This window comes from Triplophysa dalaica, chromosome 21, assembly GCF_015846415.1.
Source record: "Triplophysa dalaica isolate WHDGS20190420 chromosome 21, ASM1584641v1, whole genome shotgun sequence".
In the NCBI taxonomy this organism is placed as follows: domain Eukaryota; kingdom Metazoa; phylum Chordata; class Actinopteri; order Cypriniformes; family Nemacheilidae; genus Triplophysa; species Triplophysa dalaica.
Window position 1 is genome coordinate 9733174 of NC_079562.1, and position 23857 is coordinate 9757030.

Genomic DNA, 23857 nt, shown 5'->3' on the forward strand with positions numbered 1-23857 from the left:
GCGTTAACACCCCCCAGCTTCCCAACTTCCTGCCATCTCCTGCCAGGGCACTTCATTCCATAAACAGTTGTTTTGGAGCCAATAATAACCATGAGTTTAACTTCACACAGGGCAGTGCAGACCAATGGTGCCTGTCCAGAAGTGATGCGGGATGTTAGAGATGTTGAAGTGTCTGTTGGCACCACTGTAATGTGACATTTATGTGTACCATCAAAGTAAGAGGAAAAGTGAGTCCTCTTTATAAGTGTTAACGTAAGTTTATCTAAACCTTTGTGTGAAAACTGACTCTTTTAATCTCCTACCTTAATGTGCAGTCAATGCTAAACACTCCTTTCATCATGACATCTTTGATGCTTGATGCTTGAACCTCAAGTAGCCAAACCTTCTCTCTTTTGGGTATAAAGCCATCTTTAAAAGTAAATGGCTGGAAAGGTTTGAATTGGAAACAATTACTACACAGTAAAAGTCTTTCCTTCCTTTTACAACACTGACAAATGTTTTACATTATAGGCTTTATTAATTACTAGATTTATTGTCCAGTAACTATGGTTTGGCACAAAGTGATAACTAATGGACGTACAAGCTTATAACTACCCTGTCTGAGCATTTAAAAGAAGATGCAAATTCTCATTCTTTAGGTGTGATTAATGTTTTTGGCATGTATTTGACAGATGATATAAGTGTGTATAGTCTTGCCATCTGGTTGTTTTTATTGTGTGTGTGGGTGCGCATGTGTGCTTTTAGATGCACATACAGACCGAAACAACTGGCAGATGTGCACAACCGACACACAGTATGTGTGAAAATCACAATCATCCTAAAATATGAAATAAACTTCTGATGCGCGTAGTTATGTTTAGTCAGAGCTGTATTAGAACAATGTCATTTCTATTGTAAGTGGTTGGTTCATGGGTTGCACAACCTGCACAAAGTGATCTTTTGCCGCTGCCAAAGAAAATATTACATATACATTGACATTAACTGTGATGCATGACATTTATGTTGAAGCAATATAACATGGAAACTTTACAATTACATTTATATGACACACAATGTATCTATTAAATCATCCAGCCATCCACTCTTTTGCTTTACCACCCTGAATGAAACTATGAGGCAGTTTAACTGCGTTGTGAATAGTTTTACCACCCAGCCTTTCTTAAAAAAAACTGTTTGAATTAATAAAACCCAGAATGCCAGACTTCTAATGCAGTTGTGGCCACTTAACGTATTTTGATGATGTCTATGGTGGTGGGGGTCTTGTTGTAATACTGTTTTTCTCTCTGACACACAGACATCTCCCCACAAGTCACTATACACATTGTAGTTTATGCGAATCAGCTAAAAACAAGCATAATTCCCTGCCGAGTTTGAGTTAGTCATACAAAATGTTGGGACGTTGGCCAATAAAGCAAAGCTAGAACTCATCTTCACAGAGCGTATAACCAAAGTCTAGCCAGTCTGCATGTAGAGTTGTTGTACATTACTTAATTGCTAAAGGTGAAAATGAATCCACAGACTTCATAGTAGCACCTATCTCACAGGAGGTGGTGATGAAAAACGGCTTCAATTTTAGTAATCGTAAGTTTTTCCATTTTGCTTCCTAATATTTCATATTCATAATAGCCCTTTGAGGATGCTGTAGGCCCCAGAAGCACCTCTGGTCCAATGTTCTGTTTCTTTATGGGTGATGTGTATCTGTCTTATGCCTCACTAATGAGTCTAACACAACACAGCTGTATATTATTCCTTACCCCATAATTCTCTAATACAAACTTCTTGGCTTGTATCTTTTGCCTGGTTGTGTGTTTTCTTCATATAGCTGGAAGGTTTATAGAAAATGTGTTCCAATAGTGATGTAGGACCCAACCTGACATCATAACGAAAATAAAAATGAAACATTTGGATTTAAATTGACATGTGGATGTATTTGTTTGGTTGTCATTGAGAGCCCGTTAGAAGTTATAGGAAAAGTTGTTATGGTTCCTATGATTGTGTATGCGATTGGCTTTCCTTTGTTTATCTGAGGTCTTGTTTGCTTTAAGTTCAAGAAGAAACTGCATTGACAGGTTTATTCTGTTGTCATGGTTCTGCTAATGGGGAATGCAGAGTCCAAACCGACCTGATGCATGACTGCTGCTTTGCCTCTTCAGACATCTCTGTGAAAGACCCAGAGGGAGTTCAGGCCTCTTGAACACATGGGCCATTAAATCTATTTTTTAGAGACGCAAGAGTCGTTTCTTAGGAAGTGTGTGATCCAGCACTATTATGACTTAGAATTATTGAGCTACTGATTTAGTTTCATTTGAGATTGTGCTTTAATGAAAAGTCACTGTAGCTCTTCTTTTTTTGTTGCAGCTAATGGGATTGTGAGGTCAATATAAGAGAAGAGCGAGAACGGTTTTAATATTCATTACTATTTTAACTTTCACTTTCTATAACTGTGAATGTGCAGCTAAGGGGAAGAACTGAAAATTGTGAAGGGGGCCCTTGAAGGTAACTGTCCCAGGGGCCCATGGATATTTTTTATCTCTTATATTCTGTACTAAAACGGAAATCATTGTATTATGTTTATAACACAGATTAGCTGTTGTGTTTTTTTTCTATGAATGTTCAAACTTTGGGAGGTTTTACGTCTTAAGAATGGGAAACACATGGTGCCAACAGAAAGACTAGTCATTTTTGTGAATGTGTCATGTAGTGTTTTTTGAAATATGAATACCTCTGGCAAAATACTTGAGTCTATGTCCAAGTGTGTCCAATACTATGATCATTGATCTATGAAAACCACTAGTAATGATTGTCTCAGCCTTGACAGCAGCATTTATTGGCAGTATTCAGATTACTACAGCGTACCGAAAAGATCATTCTTTCATCGTCTCTCAGTACAAAAAGCTATTGGTGAAAACTTTATCATTTCTAGGCCATGATAAAAAGCCAGATTAGATGATTCTACACTGTAAAAAATGGCCATAAGAAACAGTAATATTCTGGCAGCTTGGGTGCCAGAAAAAAATGTAATACCATTTTTTGTAAAGTGAAACTACATTTATTTATTTAACACCTGACTTGTACATGTGTATTCTGTTTTTGAAATTGGACATTTTTACTGCATTTCAAAAATAAGTACATTTTTGTCAAAACGTCTTTTTTAATAGTGTACTTAGTTTTACACATTTCAATTGTGTGTTCAAACAGACACAAAGCTATTGATTAATAGGAAAATAATAAGATCATCCAAATTGTTATTTTATTGTAAAGATTTCAAAACTGGATTAAAAGATTAAGTTTATCCCATATCATTAGATCAAATATAAATGTTATGGATGACTCGTAGACAGAACACCCAATCAGACGGCAGCTTGTGATACTCCAGCATATTACCATCCAGCCTCAGTATCTTCATACGTGAATATGACGTGGGTCCCACTATCCTGCAGAAGCTGCTCACGTTAAACTCTGGAAGACATATAAAACAGATGTGTTATGTGGCTTGTGCACAAACTGGTGAATGCTGTATTTTTTGTTTTTAAAGGTCTGGTGTATGAAATTTAGTGGAATCTAGTGGTCAGGTAGCGAATTGCAACCAACTGTTCACTCAACCCCTCCCTTTCCAAGCACTGCGCTGGCTGACACAGAACAGAAGATGTAGTCACGTTGTGCCGAAGGAGATAACGTATTTACGAAAAACTTGTCCATTTAGGGCTACTGTTGAAACAACAGAGAGAATTCCATGTAAGTGGACCTGCGGCGGAAATAGCTCATTCTAAGGTAATGAAAACACAACGCTTCATTATGTAAGGCCTTTATACTCCTCTGAAGACATAGTTATGTATACAACATTGCATTTCTCTCAATAGATCCTCCAAAAAGTTACACACTGAATCTTTAAATCAACAAACAGATTAAATTGGATTTCTAATAGATCCTTTAAATTACACTGTGTGGATTTACCAAGCAGTTCAGATTTGTAACTTTTTCAATCCTCTACACAGAAGCTTTGCAAAAATATTGTTAAAATTATATTTTAAGAGCTCTGTGTGACAACAGGGACACAGAGTCTCCACCCTCAGATGGTTTCTTGACTTTGGAAGGAGGCGAATCAATACATTCCACTGTTACGTTCTTTCCGTTTGTTTTGTGGATATCAAGCTGAAAGGTTCTTTAGACTTTATCCTAACCTCTTTCTCCACACTAATATAACAATCATCTGTTTTCTACTTCTCAGTAGTGGTTTATTAATCATAAGCATATTATATTTCACTATGTGGCAGTCAGAATGTATTAGCTGGTAGACCACTATTCATAGCTTGAGGTTTTGTTATATGGTTCAAAAACAATGAATCAGAACCGTTGCCTGTAAAACAGAATGTCTGCTGAAGTTCTCTCAGTTAAGAAGTGTGCTGTAACTGAGCCTAGTGCGCTCCTTAGGAGGGGTGGAGGAACAGAGCGTGCTTTAAGCATTATGTGGATTCCTTCTGGAGTGTTTACAGATGTTTCCAAACTTTCTTCCCTCCTCTTTCTCCCTCCATCATTTTCTCCCACCTCCTCCTTCAGCTAACCTACTTTCTCGGGCTAGCTGGCCCGTATTTTCATCAGAGCGAGTGGTTTTCTGAGAACGCTGGTTCGGAGGCTGAGAAAGGGGGAAAGGAAACGCTGAGAGGAGGGGAAGTTTGTTATTTTTCACCCAAAATCTGTCACATTTTCCATCATTTTTCTCATGGCCCGTCTGGGTCTCCCATTCCAAGGATTATTTCACCGGTCTGAGAACACGGTCTCTTTCTAGAACATTGATGTTTGGGACACAAACACCGTGTCCATTCTTAGTCAAGTGGTTGGCCCTGTGTTTAGAAACATTTTGGAACATGGCTGGTATTCGAAGTCGATGTGAAATGTTTACTTTCTAAATGCATTTGTTATTGCGAATGATTCATGGGGTATTCAGAATAATGTCTTTCTCTGATATGGCTTTGCTTTTCCACTGATGTCACTTTAGCTTTGCAGACTTATGCATACTGTTGATCAATAGCCACATGGCTATTAAAACAATATTTGATCACAATCTCATTCAGTTTTAACTTCTTGAATGGAACACCCATCTGTCATGAAAAAACTCCTGATGGATAAAAAGTCTTAAAAAATGCAAAAAAAAAAGTTTGCTTGTTTTAATTTTAATGTTATTTATTTATTATTCTTAATAAATTATTTGGGACTTTTTCATCACAGTTGCAGTTCTTTGTCATATGTCATAGATACATAAAGCCAAGAGCTTCTTCAGTTAAGTCAACATTACTTTTCTCCATTATAAACTTCTTGTCATTTTGAGGATCTGCAGTAAAATTGGCACGTGTGCTCTCCGAATTTTATTTAAGACACTGATTGAATGTTTTGTTAATGTAAGGGCGAGGAAAGCTAAAGCATGGAGTGTTCATTCTGTGTCTTGTCAAAATGATTCTTTCGTTTGGCACGGCGTGAAATGATCGTTGGGAGTGAGAATTTTCCTCTGTCAAAATGAAATCAAGCAGATGTTTCAGTGCTGTTTTACCAGTCTGGTGTTCCAGAACCAGCCCCTTCCTCACTTCATAAGATGTAAACACTGGTCCAAATTTCCAGTTTCATCTTTTTATTTTATTTAAATCTTACATAAATGCTTAAATCTTAAATATAGTCACTGAACATTTTATTTGGTTATAAATGTTCTGTTGCATTCCGTTCAATCACGCAATGTTTAAAAATCTGAAACAGGAAGTTCTTTTGGACCAGTGTTGTTTACGTTTTCTAAAGTGGTCTGTCTTGTAAGTAAACTGTCTAAGTCTGTGGTCTGTCTTGTCTTGTTAACAGCTCTAACATCCACTCACCTTGGATGTGGTTGACCTCCAGGTAAAGGTACAGAAGGGTTATGGGAACTGTAGGGATGTCGGTCAGCTGGTTATAGGAAAGATCCAGCTCTACCAGAGATGTGAGGTTGAAGGCGTCAGGTTCCAAACCTTCGTTCTTCAGCTTGTTGTGTCCGAGCCGTACGTATTGGAGTCTGTTGAAACCCTGAAGGCTGTCATCGGTCAGGCCGGTCAGCGAGTTGTTTGACAGATAAAGCTGCTGGACAGATGGGGGCAGGCTTTTAGGAAAAGTTTCCAGGAGGTTGTGACTGAGATCCAGTATGTTGAGGGCTCCCAGACCTGGTGAATATTGTGACACATAGACATAAGAGAATGGAATTACAGATTCGCTTTAAGTATTTGTTTTTAATACATTGTTTTTAGACAATTTTATATTTTAATAGACTTTATCTTATGCAAGAATTTTATGATATGATATGAGAGATTGTGGTCATTTATTACAATTATATAACTATGAAAACAATACCTTTAAAGTCACCCTCCTCAATGGTCTTCAGACGATTGCCATGTAATAGAAGTACGGTTAGGTTTCCCAGATTTTGGAAAACGCCCAAGGAGATCTTTTCAATGCGATTATATGCAAGTCGTAGCTGCTTAATACTGCTAGGAAGTCCAGCTGGCACCTCTGTTAAGCTATTTTTGTTTATGAAGAGATTTACCAAATTGGTCAGATTGGAGAACAATGCGTTATCGATTTGCTCGCTCAGAAGCTGGTTGCGATCCAAAATCAGCCAGCGCAGTTTGGAGGCATTGGCAAACTCTCTGGAGCCGAGGGAACTGATGTTATTCCCCTGGAGGAAAAGGTACTGTGTACGGGCTGGAAGGCCGGTGGGGATATGATCAAGGCCCCTGTGCTCACAATAAAGCGCGGTCGGCCACTGAATCGGGCAGTCGCAATCCAGGGGACAGCTTTGGGAATTTACTGCTCGAAACCATCCTGGTTCCATCCGCTCTTTTAAAGTCAACACACTTGGCTCTCCCAAAAAACGATTTATCCAGAGAGGCACACCTCCAAAGTCATCCAAATCCACTGTGGAGGCCCAAGCTGGCCCACACACTGAAAGTACCAGAAGAATTGACCTGATATCCATTCGTCTGCCTGTCTGCATGAAATAAACAAAAACAGTCTACGATGACATCATGAAGCTCAGTTTATTATTGAAACTGCTAAGGAGTCGTTTGTCATCTTGAAAAATAAAAGCTCTCACACGTGCAGTTTCGAATCATTCAAGTAGGAAAATGCTTTTTAAACCTCGCCAAAACTGCAGCAATGCCAAGATGATCTTATATGATTGTTTATTTTAAGTGTTAATAATAGGTTTTCTGTTTAATGATTTACATTTATAATGTTCATTACTTGCACTTAAGTTATATAACCGTTATGTTGCTTGTGCTCAAAAAGTTAACAGAGTTGTTTAATAAAACACAAGAGGCTATACTGCTCACAAGTAAAGAGGCTATAATGCCACAATGAAACATCTTTATCATATGTAGAAGGAATGTGCATACCTTTCTTCTTCCACAGCCAGTTTAAGTTAGCAGCGTCTGGAGCGGCAGATTTGTCGAGACGATCCGTATGGCAGTTTACACGGGACACTGCATGGCGTCTGTGGAGATAACCTGAGGAGTTGTACCCAGCTACTGCAACATTCCTCTCTCAGCGATGGCCAGTACCCCAGTGCTTTGCTTTACTTTCCATTCATACACTTACTCGAACTTGTTTTTTTCCAACTCGGAAGCTTATGGTTGGAGTCCAACCACACTGCACAATATTTGTTAGAAACATGTGTGCTGACAAAGTAAAAGGGTAGTCTTTACAGTCAATGCTGTTGTGATTTTAGCCCTCTTCATCTTAAATGAAAAGTTCAACCAAAAATGAAAAGTTTGATTTGTATTTCTATGAAAGGGGAAAACATCATGGTTGTAGTCACATTATTACATGCCCGTTATTTACATGCCCTCTTGTCATTTCAAACCTGCATGATTTTTTTTCTTCTGCAGAACACAAAAGAAGATATTTTGAAGAATGTTGATAACCGAACAATAGTGGTACTTTTTTGTGTCAGAAGTGAATGGGTGAATTGTTCGGTTCCCAACATTCTTCAAAATATCTTCTTTTGTGTGCTGGAGAAGAAAGTGTTACAGATTTGAAATGGCAAGAAAGTGAGTCATTTTTGGGTGAACTATCCCTTTTAATGTACACCAAATAATGTCGTTAACATGTATTAAAACTTCTTTGAAAAACTTGATGTGTTCAGCTGATCAGAATCATATATTATGCATATATATATACAGCCCCGAGGACGCTAACTGATTACCTGTAATTGCACATCATCGAGACAACATGTTAGAAAGGGGAGAATGCTTAACTGTATATTATTTTGTCTCTGCAAACATGCCCCGTAACATCTGAAGGAGAGAGCTTGATTACAGTTACTGGAGGGAACCTGGGGAGCCAAACAGACCCTGTTCATCTGCATCTGAGTGTTACAGGGTGAAACCAAGAGGAGAGAAAAGAAAGAGAGAGAGAGAGAGAGAGAGAGAGGAGAGAGAGAGGAGAGAGAGAGAGAGAGAGAGAGAGAGAGATTCATTCCAGACACTTCAAAGCCCCTCCATGCTGATGAGACAATGTTTTGGTCTATGGAGGTTTGATGTCAGAGTGCCCCCTAGCACTCAAGTAAACCATAACAATCACAAAACCATTGTCTGTGAAAAGGTGTCTTTTGGTCTAGTGTAATATATTTATATATATTTTTTAATAATACAATTTACCATAAATTATTTTACAGTTATAGTATTATTATTGTTACATTTGGTTTAAGATACACAGTGTCCTGCAAAACTACAGCTTTTCCACTAAGTTTAACAACTAACAAATGTCCAAAAATGTTTTTGCCTGTTTTCTTTAAAAAAAAATGTTGGTAAACAGTTTTCTTTTAAAAAGATGTCATATTCAGTAAGCTAAAGTTGTGAGAGTGGGTTCTATAGTTCAGTTATAGATTCATAATTTATCTTGCAGTCTTTAGCCTGAGGCCAAATTCAAAACATCTTCCTAAAGTCTTTTAAAATCTTTTTGAAGGCTAGACATGTAACTTTTCATAAACACTGACTTCACTCTGAAAGTATTACTTTGAGTCTGGACTTTTTTTGAAGGGGATGTCTTTGTTATTGTGTTCTCTCAAACCCTGGAGTGTGCCACTGGCTGCCGAATTTCTTTTCCATATAAACAGAAGGAAATTAAGATCCTTCAGTAGTTTATTTTTTACTTTACTTTGGGACCTGACAGGCAGTGTTGCCAGAGACACCTTCCATCAACAACAAAATCAACCCTTGTAGACATGCAAGTTTTGCTGTTACGTTTCATTATTGCTGTAACAGATGCTATAGAGTTACATCTTAAAGGAACAGTTCACCCAAAAATAACAATTCTGTCATCATTTTCTCATCCTCAAGTTGTTCCAAATCTGTATAAATCTCATTGTTCTGCTGAACACAAAGGAGATATTTGGAAGAATGTTAGCCATTTTCATTTCTGGTGCACCATTGACTACAATAGTAAGAAAAAAATAAAATGCTAGTTAAAGGTGCCATAGAACTGTTTGCATTCCTACATTCTTCAAAATATCTTCTTTGGAGTTCAACAGAACAAAGACATGTATACAGGGTGATTGTGTGAACGGTGACGGAATATTCCTTTTGGGTAAACTATCCGTTTAAGCGTCTGGATCTCATTCAGCGTACAGTATTCCTCCTCTATACCCATGTTCTTAATTTCCCGTGCTGCTTACGCCTTAATTCTGTCTCAGTCAGCATAAATTGTTCCAGCTCGAACACTGCTTACATGTGTATGGTGTGTTTGCATTTTTATGAGCATATGCTGATGTTACATGTCCTGTTTCTCTCTTGGCACATTATGACTGAGTGCTTTGTGCCACTTTTTTGGTTTGCAGTCTGCGGTAGCAACCATGCCAAGCCATGCGTACATAACTGGAAGGAAGGAGATGATTGTTTTGCCAGATCCTCCTGAAAATATATTGGCTTGTATGTACAAGGAACTTGTCTGAACATCTTTTGCTTTTGCTCAACACTGCATGGATCATTTTGACAGCTCTAGTATTATAAAGCTTATTGATCAGTTCCAGCCAGTATGGCCAGGGTATTTTTTGGTGAGATCATTTGACTTTGAGTGTGAGTCATGTCTTAGCTCACATGTTTTTCCCTAAACCGATAACTAGAGGGAGCTGTGTCTCTATCATCACTCTCTATCATGACACAAAGAGTGTCATGACTGTGTTCTCTTGAAATAATCCATACACCAGTTAGACCAATTAAAAAGGACTTCTGTCAGGATCACTCTCAAATATTTGAACAACAGCAATATTTAAGGATGGAGAAATTAAACTGTTCCGTACAAACTCTCTGCCTGTCCATTGCGGCTTCCACAAACAGAGCAGGAGTGCAGCAATAATAATCCCCCCCATGGGGAACTAGAACAATTTTCAAAACAGGGATATATATCCTTTGCGCACTAGTGATATGCTAAATGAATATACTAAAAGGACATCATCAGTCAGATGAGGAGGATTTGAGGATTGCGTTGGGTTTTGGCATGGATTAAAGGGGTCATATGGCACGAATATGTGTTTTTCAGTGTCTTTGGTGCATTTTAATATTACCCATGCATGTATTAGACATGTAAAATTGCAAAAATTACAGTGTCACAACAAAAGATGCATTCTATATAAAAGCTAATGCTCCCCCAGACCTGCCTGAAACGCCTCACTATGGACTGGTTTACTGGCCAATCATAGCACACCTCGCTTTTCAGAGCGATGAGCTTTGTAAAAAATCTGAGCGTTTCGGAGAGGCGGGGCAAAGAGGAGATACAAACATTCACGGTTAATGGAAAATACAGCATTTTTTAACCTTAAATCATGTATATCATGATAACATTTGTTTTAGCCGTGTCAATGACCCCTTTAAAATGCCGTAGAAGAGCAATAAGAAGGCAACTTAAATAGGAAACGCCCACCTTTGCATTTTCGTGTGTACAGCTGATCTGTTTATTATCTAAAATGATCATGTCATGTACCCCAGCGCGCAAAGTTTATGCGAATGCTCCAAATCTTCTCTGTTTTTAGTGTATCTCTGAAGAAGAATTACAGCACCACAAACTGACTTGGCATACTACATCATTTTGAGTCGGTTTAGCGATTTCGTGTGTACGTCGACCCCGTGAAAAGGGAAATGAAAGATTGGATAGAGAATGCTCTGGCTTCGTGTGGATGTGGCTTAGTATGTGTTGTTTCACCATTGGTTGACAATGATTAGCTGCACCTGATGACATCAGCTGAGCAAGCTTGACTAGCGTGCCTGCCAGAAATGAAGCCATACGCTTGATATTTTACTTACGTGCCATTGTAGTTTACAATCTGTAGTGTTCTAGGCACAACTGAAATGTATGGACACCTACTAATTTATTAGTCAATTATTTTCCTTAACAAAGCGTTTACATTTAGTCTTTTAGCACACGCTTTTATCCAAAGTGACTTACACAGAGTTTAGGGAGTAATAAGCGATATGTCATACATACAGGTAACAGGAGCAATAATGGTATTCGGCAAAGTCTTCTACAGTCCACTGATCACTAATGCTTTCTGTCTTTATTTACAGACGGGGCAGTCACTCAAGATAATGTGAGACAACACATCTAAAAGTGATTCAAGTCACCTGTGATTTTCGACCTCTGTGCGCTAAATCAAAAATCACACTAATGTTCAAAGAGCCTCAGTCTCATACCTGAAGAGATCAGTAGGAGAGGCGACAAGGATGTCAGGAATGTAAAGTGTTTCCTGATGCTGAGTTCATCTCCCTCTGGGATAAGCCCCAGTGCATTCTGGGCATTCGGTTAGGGTAAAAACAAAAACATGAGTGATGAAGTCATAAAACCGACCAATGTTCTGAAGCAATATGGTAACTGAAATATAAGAAAATATATTACACTGTATTACGTTGTGTATGTGACAAATAAGTGAACTGAATTTAGTAAAATAAATGTTTTGATTTTAAATGTGGACAAACCTAACAGATGGTTTAAATTAATCTAATGTAAAACAATCCAACAAAGGATAATTTGACCATATTTAACCCGTATTATTTGATATTTCCTGAATTTATTGAAGCTATCCAGCTAACAATATGTTACTACAATACACTTCTTCAGAGAAAACATTTTTATTAACATTTTTTTCTTATAAACCACTAAACCTAAAGGAGTCATTCACTTCATATTTTGTCCCCATTGACTTACATATAGGAATAAAAATTATTATGGAATGTCAATGGGGGCAAATTTTGAAGTGAATTACTCCTTTAAACTGCATTCACACTATTAAACTGCATTTGACCGATAATTTAAATGCTTTAATTAAGTTTCTGTTGTATGATCTTTGAATTGTAACTTTAAAGCAGGCCAGATTGTAGAATTACCTAAAAGTGAACTACAGCGTTTGCTCACAGCTCAGCCACTTATGAATTAGATGTGTCTCATCCCTGGACATCTTCAAAAAATGAAGAAAAATTCTGACATCCCCTAAAACCTGTTACTGTAATGGTATATTCAGGCCTGGAGCTGGAGCTGTCAGATCATGGAGCCGTCAGGCTTTATGTCTTGTCCGAAGCACAGCACCTCTAGCATACGATAGATCTACTTACCTTAAACCAGCTGGCTCCAAGCAGGCATCAAAGATCACACAGTAAGGCCTCTCGGGAGAAGGAGACCCTGGCATTCATCATCACGAGTGCCTGGAGATACATGGACAGAAGATATGAAACCCAGAAAATAAACAGATGAAATGAGAGTTTATTTACTGTTATTTACATGTAATGTTTGTTGAGTGTTCAGTTTTTTTAACAGTAATAATCATTTCTTAAGATTTAAATCTGCAAACGATTCACAAAGATTGCATTAAAAAATACTGTCTATATATATATTTTCTAATAGAAATGATCTAAGGTATTGCCACATCTTCACCAGGCAAGGGAAAAAGCTCATCTGTTACTCAAGCTTCTCTGTTGGATGGACCTAAAGAATACTGTATGAGTTGTGTGTACAACTCCTGATGGACTCTTGTGTTCATAGGTCTGTCTCATGATGTGGGACACTTTCTCCTTGATGAGAAAAGCTTGATGTTTGCAGAAACAGATGTTCCTAACATGTTCCACAGCTGGGAGTGATCGAGACCAGCCATTCAGCGCTGCTGAAAAATGGACTTGAGATTGAAAGAAGAAAGTCCTCTGTAATTGGATGGGGTTTCAGTGGGGGCTTTTGGAGGGTGGAGGAAAATGCTTGCAGGGGAGAGGGTATAGTTGCCGACTTTGCCAAACCGACTCCATATTGCTACAGAGACTCGCAGTGGGACAAAGAGACGGGGTGTGCCTTCATATTGATCAGGTAGGTGTGATGCTCAAACCTTTAATGGAAGATTTGGTTAATGTTGGATTTATTTATTTATTTACTTATTCATTTATGAAATATTGCATCTTGCATCATTTGGAGACTTCAGAATAGTGTGGAAAAGTTGAGAGGAAAAGCTCACAGTGCTGTTTACTCTTCAACATTTTCTTTGCGGTGATGTGAGATTTTCCTTAAGGTTTTGAGTTTTTATGTAACACTGCTCTGTTTCTATATATTCTAAACACAAATGATTTCTGTTTTATACTATTTATACTAAACTTTAGTTATACTGTTCTTTTGTTTTTATCATAAGAGATTTGGGCTCATATTAGCTGCTCAAAACTGCTACATTTAAAGGAGTTTTGAACATTTCTCAGTTGGTTTAAGCCATTTTTTTAAGTTATTAAAGGGATAGTTAAAAATAAACATTCTGTCATCATTTATGCACCATCATGTCTTTTAAAACCTGTATATGATTCTTTCATCTGTGGAACACAAAATAAGATATTACGAGAAATGTCTTTTGTGTTTATTCAGTGGAACTCATTAGGGTCCAATATTGTTTGGTTACCAACATTCTTCAAAATATCTTTTTCTCTGCAGAAGAAAGAAAGGTAAGAAAGGTGTAGAATAGCATGCGGTTGGGTAAATGATGACAGAATGTTCATATTGCCTTCCCCATTAGAAATCCATGAATATTAAAGTGTACATCTGTCTATAGAGTCTCCTCTCTCTGTTACAATGAGACTAATTGCTCTCCTGTTGGCATCGGGACTCGTGAACTTCACGCTGGCTCAGAACAGAGATCCCTTTCATTGGCTTGCCTCTTTGCACAGTCGTGGTTATGCCTCTCTTCAGGCCGACAACACCGGGGGAGAATGTCCAGAGGAGTGTGACTGCCCTCCAACCTTCCCAGTGGCCATGTACTGTGACAACCGCGACATAAAAAGAATGCCGTACATCCCGTCTCGGATGAAGTATGTGTACCTGCAACACAATCAGATCACCTCTGTCCCAGACAACGCTTTCGGTAATGCCACCAACCTAGTCTGGATTATACTTCACGAGAACCATATCAACTCTGTGGGCAACAATGTGTTTTCTAAACTGGCTAACTTGGATCGCCTGTACCTGAGCAACAACAACCTAACCGAGGTGCCGTCCAACCTACCCCGCTCCCTGCGCGACCTTCGTCTCAATCACAACAGCATCGCCAAAGTGTCCCCTAATGCTTTTGAGGGGATGGAGAATTTGACCATTCTTCTGCTCCATAACAACGGCCTGCAGGAAATCAGCGGGAGCTTAAAAAGCCTCAAGTCTTTAACTCTGCTGGACGCGAGCAGCAATCAGCTGAAGAAGATTCCAGATGGTCTTCCGGAGATGCTTCACCAACTCTACCTAGAGTCAAACTCAATCGACGCAATCCCTGCTGACTTCCTCAGCCAATTCATCAACCTGCAGTATGTCCGGTTCTCTCACAATGCGCTTACAGATAAAGGCATCCCCCAAAACACCTTTAACATCAGCGGTCTGGTGGAGCTCGATTTGTCTTTTAACAAGCTGGAGAGGATTCCTGTTGTTAGTAGCAGTCTGCAGCATCTCTATCTCCAGGCAAATCACATCAAAGGTACAGTTTAACTTTGAAGACATTTAGGCTGTTTAACACACCGATGTCAGAAGGGATTCATTTAACTTCATTTGTTAGAGGTTCAATGTGTATTTTTTTGGAGGATCAAGAAATGCAATGTTATATAGGAAACTGTCTTCAGAGGTGCATAAAGACCTTACATGGTGAAGCATTATGTTTTTATTACTATTTCTATCTAACATGGAATTCGCCATGTTGGTTCCGTCAGGTATCTGTACTTTCTCAGTGTATTTTCCTTTGAAAAGTTTCACTTAAGGGTATATCCTGCTTTTTACTCCACTACATTTCATAAAAAAAAAAAAATCTTTTTACTTAATTTAATTCAATTACATTTAAACTCTTTCTAAAATTTCATCTTGTATTTTGTATTAAAAGGTATTTTTTTTACTGTGCATAAGTATTAAAGTTAATAAACAACATGCATTTAAGAAATTTTATGTAGTAGAAATGATGATATACGCTTTATTATTTATTACCGTAAAAAAATGCCCAAAGTACGAACACTACCTGAGAGTAAAGTGCTTAAGCATGGTCCATCTCCGCATTAAAAGATAAAGATTTTTCGAATAATTACTTTACAAGCTGGCAATTTAACTACATTTTTTAACACAATGACATATACTGAACAACATGTAATACATTTTTTTAATTAATGTTTAAAACAAGAAGGTATAAGGAACAAAAATTCTCTTATCTTCAAATGACTGGCCCCCTAATAAAAATGTTACAATTGTGTATTTTTTCTTTTTCAGAGTTTACATTGGGAAGTTTCTGCAGTGTGGTAGACATTATGAACTTTTCCAAGCTGAAAGTGCTGCGGCTGGAGGGAAATGAAATCAGTGCTGGAGACATGCCCACTGAAGCTGCCCTGTGCCTTCGCCTTGCTTCTGATATTGCCCTGTAATGTCACTTGCCATCCAGAAGGGGGCTCTACTGTGTTCCTCCATCATTTAATATCTCAAAGTGGCATGTCATTGCTGTGAAGTTTCTTTTTAACATGAATTTAAAGTGCTTCAGGATTTTGTAGGAATGTAATTTCCTGTGGACTTCGAAGAGACACACAAATTCGAAAATGGAAAGAGAGAGATTTACTAGGAAATTGAAATCCACTGTAAAGATATCTAAAGCCTGTGTATTTTCATCTAAGCATTTTGAATATAAGTTTGTGCTTTATTTTATGTGTACGTTTATAAGACGACAAGCACTAAAATGGAAATTGCAGTCTGCTTTATATTTGATTTACTTTAGGTGTTTACAGCGTGGGTTCAGATCTGTTCAGGAAACAATTTTGAACAGTGCTGTGAGTATTTATTCTACCTATGAAACAGAAGTAGGAACTGAATACAGAAGGTTTTAACTAAACTAACTGATTCTATAATGTTATGATCATTAGAAAAAGCAAGAAATGTTCTGCTTCTCATTGTTTTAAAACGAATGCAGTTTAAAATGTGTAATCTCTATTTTAAACATGTAAAAAAGATAAACACTGAATTGTTATTTTTGTAATCAGTTTAATGCATGTTGTATGTAGCCTAATGTCCCGGTGTTTAAATATACCTGAAGATCTTTCATCGGCCTCAATAAAGCTGCCATATTTTATTTTCTAAAATGTCCCTTTTGTGAACAAAACAAATCATGTATCTCACAAGAAGAAATCTTTTTATATTTGAATTGGCTTGGCCTAGAATATGCCTAGAAATAAACAATATGTTAGTCCACACCAGAAAATCTAAACACAGACATGTACAGTATTGTTCCTCCATCTCCTAAATTAAACATTTATTTCATTAAAATTTCATCTCAATGTGTACTGAAAAATCAGCACATGCTACAAATACGTGCGGATATATTCTAGCATGAAGAACATTTTTCTGAGAACAAGGAGTCAAGTGTAACTTTCGTGTCCTCCTAAATTATGACATCAATCAGTTACCTATTAATGTAACACAATTAGCAAAATTCCTAAGAATACACAGTCATGTGTTTTAACAGCCTGCAGTTCTTACACATCACATGTGGAAACATGATCAAGCGACTTGTGACTGTGTGATTATGACATCCTAGTGTGACAATTATGTTAACAACTCATAACCGCGTATTAAGTGTGTCATCCCGCATGAGCTAAAAATGTTAACGACAAGTGACACTGACTTTAGCAACTTCACTCGCTTTATTAGTAATACAGTATCCACCCCTTCATTATCTCAATAATACTATGGAAAAATATACGGCGAATCCTTTTAAGGGTGCTGTTGTAACTTTCTACAAAAGATCATGAGGACTTGCATTGGGAACAATTTTCAAAATGTAGTTCAAATATGTTTTTATAAAAGTAGGAGACTGCTAAGATAGTACTGTAACAGAAAATATCAAACACATTACCATACACCAGAGAAAGAAAGGAATCATATTTTTAACCCAAACAATCTTTTTATGAGCGATTATATATGTGACTCACTGAAACATTGGAATTAAAATGCAGATGTTAAATGAACTCATCTGGAACATGAATAAAGCAAAGCATTACGCTTATCTGATTCAGCTCTTTCATACATTCAGTGTATTCACATAGACACAGCCGTTGAAGATGTTGTTGTTTTTTACCTGTAATTACCTGATAAGCACTTAATGACAGTCCTCATAGTTTTGGCCAATAACATCATGTTGTTGTACACGTCCCGTGACCTATACTTACAAGTGTGCTAGTAAACTAGTATAATCTGCTGATTAGTACATGAGCAGTCTAACAACAGGAGAGGTGTTGAGGTTGTGAATATTGCTTTTTATTTTAGTTTCCTTATTTGCGACTTATAGATGTTTAAATCAATCTTTTTAGTTAATAGTTAATGTCGCCTGTTGTGCTCAAAGCTCTCATGTTTGCTCTCCATCACTCTGTGTTTGGCTATTGAGACAAGTCTGTGGAATGTCAATAAGGGTTTGGAATCTACTTTTTAGCAGCTAAAACAACGGGGAAGTGATTAGTTCCCAGAATCTTTTGTCCATTTCTTGTGTCCTGATATTTCGCTTTTTTTACTGCGATAACGTATCAAGAGCCTTGCACATCACATGTCAACTTTCCACCACTTTGATTGATCAACTAAACAGCAGAATGTGTGAATTGTGTGGAGCATTAATAGCTTAATCAGTGGAACATGATGAACAAGTTATTTAAAAAACAATGTTTTAATACTACTATGAATTGAACTTTGATTTTACAGTTAAGCGTGTTCTTCTATCACGTCCTATCAGAAAACATTCCTATGACGTTTTTTTTGTTACTTCCCTAAATTGGTATTTACTGATAAAATAATCTGGAAATGCTTTGGATGTATCAATATGTCTCATGCTTTATATCATACAGGGTTGTCACGACAAACTAAAAGTGGTATTTTTTAGCCTTTTTGGGTCACTCCCAAGCATCAAAAGAGTGATTTCTATTCATTAAAGTTTAACATTCGGTATAATATTCTAGATCCATCGTAAACACTAATATGGAAAACTTAGACAAATGTGAAAAATAGTATAAAAATACAGCATGATCAGCTGTGTATAAACTTTTGAGAAGAAGTGTATACACTTAAATGTGGAGGTAAATTTACTTTTAACTAAACCTATTTTTAACTAATCACACAAACTGACATTAAGTGCAGTTTAGTAGCAATGTTTACTGTACGAAAACTCTAAATTTGATGTTTTGTCATGGTGTATGGTTTGGAGGGGGGTTTTGAGGGTTTGGTCGGTTTACTGAGGCGGGAGTCTGTGACATACAGTATATAAGACCACATCAGCCAGGGCAGTTCAAGTTTTCTTGTTCAGGTGAATTCTTCACTTTACCTGCTGCACTTCAGACCTGAAGAATGAGGAAATGCAATTTAAGTGACATTACGGACATAGTATTTAAAAACTCATCTGCAGGCGACCAGGTAATAATAATAGTGGCTTAATTCATATTACCTCACATTTATTTTACATTAGTGAGAAAGTGCATTATTAATGATTCATTTACTAGCCAATGATTCATTTTTGTTTTAATTTTTTTTGCAGACAAACAATGAACCTAAGAGGAAAGAATCTCATGTTGGAACAGAAGATGAAAACGCTGACAGAGGGAATTGGAGCAGTAAAAGAGAATACATGCTTTCTATGATTGGCTATGCAGTAGGTCTTGGCAATGTGTGGAGATTTCCCTACTTGGCATACAAACATGGAGGAGGTAATAGACCTTTAACCTTGCTCTATCGTTCAAATGGAGTTGTATTTTTGTGTTTTTCATAAATTCGTAAAAGTGTTTCTTGACTTATTTAACAATGGGATGTGAACAATGTAAACATAAACTTATTTTTAAACTAGTTTTTTTTTCACCTTATGTTTTAAATATTATTTTCTAGTTTCAATAACAGATCTTACAAAAAAACATATTTGTTTCTTAAAAGAAAACCTTATCATTAAATGTGTAAAGATTTAAAGGATTTTTGAGCTTTCTACTAGAAAACAAGACTGAGATAATAATACTTGACAAATCTTGATACAAATATTTTGCACTGTGGCATACCTTATCATAATCCTATATATAATAATAAACCTCTGTTGTTGACACTACATATTTTTAACTAAAAAAGGGGCTTTCCTCATTCCCTACACCGTCATGTTGGTTGTTGCTGGCATTCCTCTATTCTTCTTGGAAAGCTCATTTGGACAGTTTTGCAGCCAAGGTCCCATCAATGCCTGGAAAGCTGTGCCTATACTACAAGGTTAGTATAGCTAACAATCACTATCAGCACAATAGTCGGAAAGTTGCAACAAAAATAAAATGAAGTATTCAGACACACGTTGAGGTGGCAGCAAATGTCTCAAGGCTAATTCGCTGAAGTACCAAAGTGACCTTGAAACACACTTAAAACATTCTGCAGACACATATCTAGTTATTATGCAGACTGCACACTTGAATATGGCCTCAGGAAACATTATTGTTCAATAGAGTATGTAGAGTCTGTTTTGAATGGCTTTATCTTCAAACTAAACAATTGAAATAAGATACTTGTCTTACTGTATATTTTATTGATTCTTTAGGTGTTGGTATCACAATGATGCTGGTCAGCACATTTCTGTCCATCTACTATAATGTCATCATTGCATACAGCATCTATTACCTTTTTGCATCTTTTCAATATCCACTTCCCTGGAGTGGGTCTTCAGAGATGAGCTGCAATGCAACTGAAATAGGTTTGTCATGTAAAGTCATAGGTTACAGGGCTTTGTGGTCAGACAATTAAATCTTTCCAGCAGAACTAGTTTTGAAGGGCATTCTTCCTTTCTCTTCAAACAATGTGAGACATTTCCTTAATGGAAACTTCCTATGCTTAATGATAAGACTTTAAATTGTTAGATCAAGTTCCTCATAGAACGGAAGTATTGTAAAATTGCATAAAAGTACAAATGATAAATTGTTTATCTGATCCTAATAGGATGTTGTAATTCTACTGTTTACAACGTTAGCGTTGTTTCATTGAATATGACTGCTGAGAATCAAACATGCCAGGATGGCTTTGTCCCAGGGCAGAGCCCTAGTGAGCAATATTGGAAGTAAGTTGACATTTGTTACCAGATACAAAATTACCTGCCAAAGAGAAAACAATGTATTATATAATGTCAGATTATTTATCTACATATTTATGTTTTTATTACAAGCCGCTTGCATCGTGCTTTTATATTCTGGCACTGTGTGTTTGTTATGTTTGTGTTTTCCATGTTTTTGTTAAACATTTTCTGTGACTGGTTGATCTTTTCTCAGTAAAGTGGCTCTTCAGCGCACAAGCAGCATGGATGAGACGGGGCCCATCGTCTGGCATCTGGCCCTCTGTCTACTGCTGGCTTGGATAATAGTCGGTGCAGCTCTCTTCAAAGGCATCAAGTCCTCTGGGAAGGTTAGTGTTTCACCTCAGTAATCTTTCTATGATTTACAGTCAATGTTTCACTAAAGACAAAAATGCTGTCTTAAATATAAAGTGTGTCATGTTTTATGTTAAAATTCTACCTGCCATCCGAGTTTAATATTCACAGACGTGTATGTCTGATCAATCGTATATTTCAGGTTGTTTATTTCACAGCTACCTTCCCTTACATCGTCCTTTTCATTCTGCTGATCCGCGGTGCCACACTAGAGGGAGCGAGAAATGGCATCGAGTACTACATCGGTTCCCAGTCCAACTTCACCAAACTGGGCGAGGCTGAGGTTCAGTTAAACTTCAATGTTCATGTTCACTGCTAATAGTGTGTGGGCATATTATCAAGGAGCTAATTTAGTCCCCTTTTAAACCACAGGTTTGGAAGGACGCAGCGACTCAGATATTCTTTTCACTCTCCATTGCCTGGGGCGGTTTAATGGCTATGTCATCCTACAATAAATTTTACAACAACTGCTATCAAGATTCCATTATAGTGTGTGTTACAAACTGTGCCACCAGCGTGTTTGCTGGCTTTGCGATCTTCTCCATCCTCGGACACATGGCACACATCTATAAGAAACCGGTGTCAGAAGTTGCAGATGAGGGTAATATTTGAAATCAAAATGCATTGTGATTTAAAGTCAGTATGGAACGGTATGTGTAACAATGAGAAGAGTGCTGGATGTAGTTTTTATGTAGTTAGATTGGAGGGGCTGAACAACATAAGAGGGTTTAAAAAGTTTTTAGAGTTGGACCAAATTCTTAATGTTTTTCTTTGAAACGAAATGCACCAATGAAGTGTGTGGTAAGAAAACAAATCATAATAAAATAAAATAATAATATATAATATTACATTTTAAACAATCTTATTGGTGTTTACATACAATGTGAGTTCATCTTTAGATTTTTTGTCAATTTTGGAAAAAATGTATGCTCAAACTTGTGTTTCAGGCTTTGCACTGGCTTTCATTGCATACCCTGATGGTCTCTCTAAACTGCCTATATCACCCCTGTGGTCAATCCTGTTCTTCTTCATGCTTATAACTCTTGGCCTGGACTCTCAGTTTGCAGGAATAGGTAAGACTGTTGAGTGATCAACAATATTTTGAACACTGAACGAGAAACTGTGTTGCATGCCATTCACATGCATGTTTCTTTTTTTTATAGTAAAATTTGTCAAATCACAGCAAAGAGATTTTGATATTCTGAAACCATTCTTTATTTTTTTTAAAGTCCTGGGCTGTGCAAATGTAAAGCTTATAAAGACAGTCACAAAAGTTGTTTTCTTCCCTGTGAATATTAGCACAAGTGCTCAAATATTTGATATGAATAATGATCTGTTCACAGAGGTTATCAGCACCTGCCTTCTGGATGCCTATCCCAAAGTTTTGAAGTCCAGACGAGGTCTTGTTACCACAGCGGTCTGCATTCTTCTCTTTCTGCTTGGACTGCCATGTGTCACTGGGGTAAGTAAAGAATCTTGAACAGCACTGATTAAGAACACTGGTTCATATTTACTGAGAAAATCTTAGAAAGATGTAAGGGCATGTGGAATGAACTTCGAATCAACTTTACAAAGATTTTTACAGTCATGGAAGAAATAACATTTAACAGCGATTCTCCATAGTAGTATCCAAACTGAAAACAGAAACACATGCTTAAATGTTGTTTTATAGGCAGGAATATACTGGGTGAATCTGATCGATACGTTTTGTGCTGGATGGATTTTACTAGTTGCAGGACTGCTGGAAGTCATAGGCCTAGCCTTCCTATATGGTAAATATTTATTAGCAAAATACGAAGTGCTTCTTTATTTTTTGCTTTATACATTTCTAAATCTTTATATCTAAACTGAAAATGTCAGGTGGTAATCGTTTCATCAAGGACATTGAGATGATGATCGGGACCAAGAGCGCCCTCTTCTGGTTATGGTGGAGAGCTTGCTGGTTTTTTATTACCCCAGTGGTTCTAACTGTAAGCACATTATAATTTCTTTTCGAATGTAATGTTAACCCTACACATAAAAATACATTTTACATTTTTTACTATTATTTTCATTAGATCATACTTGGATGGTCTCTATATACTTTTATGCCCCCCACATATGACTCGGTTGAATACCCACAATGGGGCATTTCCCTGGGCTGGTGCTTGTCTGCATTTTGTCTCATATGGATCCCTATACTGGCAGTTTGGAGAGTGTACAAAGCTAACGGACACCTCTGGCAGGTACAGCATTTACATATCTGCAAATCAAAATTAAGATTTTTTTGCAAGAATGATAGAAACTTGTACATGACATAGCCGTGTTGTAATTTTTTTTTCTTTCATGATTATATGGCTTTTATTATGCAGCGTGTCAAATCAGCCTGCTCGCCCACGGAAGACTGGGGTCCATACTTGGAGCATCACAGAAAGGAACATTATGGTACGAGAGTCGTGCCTGATCCAAATGTATTTGTAATCTCAAATAAGTGTGATACTAGGTTATAATTTTAATGGATTTGAAGAACTTTGGTCACAGAAAATGAGTGAACATCATTTTTTCTTGTGAAACTGTGTGCAATGATACAGCATATATTATTTAAATATGAAAAAATGAGCACAACGTCAGGACATTTTCATGTTTTATTTTTTAGCATTTCAATGCTTTTGGATGAGCAACCATTTCTTTGATTGTTCCTCATTTCTTACAGTATTTTTTGTAGATATTTTTGGCTACCTTTAGCAAGAGTTTTGTATGTTTACAATTATCTTTGTATGTGCTTGTATTGCTCTTATTGCACAACGAAATGTAAAAGTCATAATGTATATTATTATTCTAAACTTAATTCACTATATTCTATTGTATGCTTATGACTAAAATGTATGATTTAGTAAGCTGTACATAAATTCAGTTTACAAAAAAAGA

At 37.1% G+C, this 23857-nt stretch overlaps 3 protein-coding genes across 4 annotated transcripts; 2 read left to right on the forward strand and 1 right to left on the reverse strand.

The window, feature by feature from the left end:
- Positions 1-2887: 2887 nt before the first annotated feature.
- zgc:113307 (uncharacterized protein LOC553753 homolog) lies at positions 2888-8093 on the reverse strand. Of its 2 annotated transcripts, none has more exons than XM_056735200.1 (4): positions 7407-8093; positions 6364-7000; positions 5859-6176; positions 2888-3459 (listed from the first exon to the last, which is right to left on the reverse strand). In XM_056735200.1, exons 2-4 carry the CDS (start codon positions 6986-6988, stop codon positions 3308-3310), a joined length of 1095 nt encoding a protein of 364 aa, XP_056591178.1. In that variant the 5' UTR covers positions 6989-7000; positions 7407-8093; the 3' UTR covers positions 2888-3307. The 2 variants fall into 2 exon arrangements, with proteins under 2 accessions (XP_056591178.1, XP_056591179.1); XM_056735201.1 differs by lacking the exon at positions 2888-3459 and adding an exon at positions 3472-3708.
- A 5146-nt stretch (positions 8094-13239) lies between these two features.
- fmoda (fibromodulin a) lies at positions 13240-16584 on the forward strand. The gene is made up of 3 exons (XM_056734399.1): positions 13240-13350; positions 14075-14980; positions 15754-16584. The coding sequence occupies exons 2-3, from the start codon at positions 14095-14097 to the stop codon at positions 15903-15905; spliced, it is 1038 nt and encodes a 345-aa protein (XP_056590377.1). The 5' UTR covers positions 13240-13350; positions 14075-14094; the 3' UTR covers positions 15906-16584.
- A 2208-nt stretch (positions 16585-18792) lies between these two features.
- slc6a14 (solute carrier family 6 member 14) lies at positions 18793-23799 on the forward strand. Its single transcript, XM_056734398.1, has 14 exons — positions 18793-18924; positions 19046-19214; positions 19621-19752; positions 20072-20224; positions 20467-20584; positions 20793-20925; positions 21093-21233; positions 21323-21551; positions 21898-22023; positions 22294-22412; positions 22623-22722; positions 22811-22920; positions 23008-23175; positions 23302-23799. The coding sequence occupies exons 1-14, from the start codon at positions 18859-18861 to the stop codon at positions 23437-23439; spliced, it is 1902 nt and encodes a 633-aa protein (XP_056590376.1). The 5' UTR covers positions 18793-18858; the 3' UTR covers positions 23440-23799.
- Positions 23800-23857: the final 58 nt, after the last annotated feature.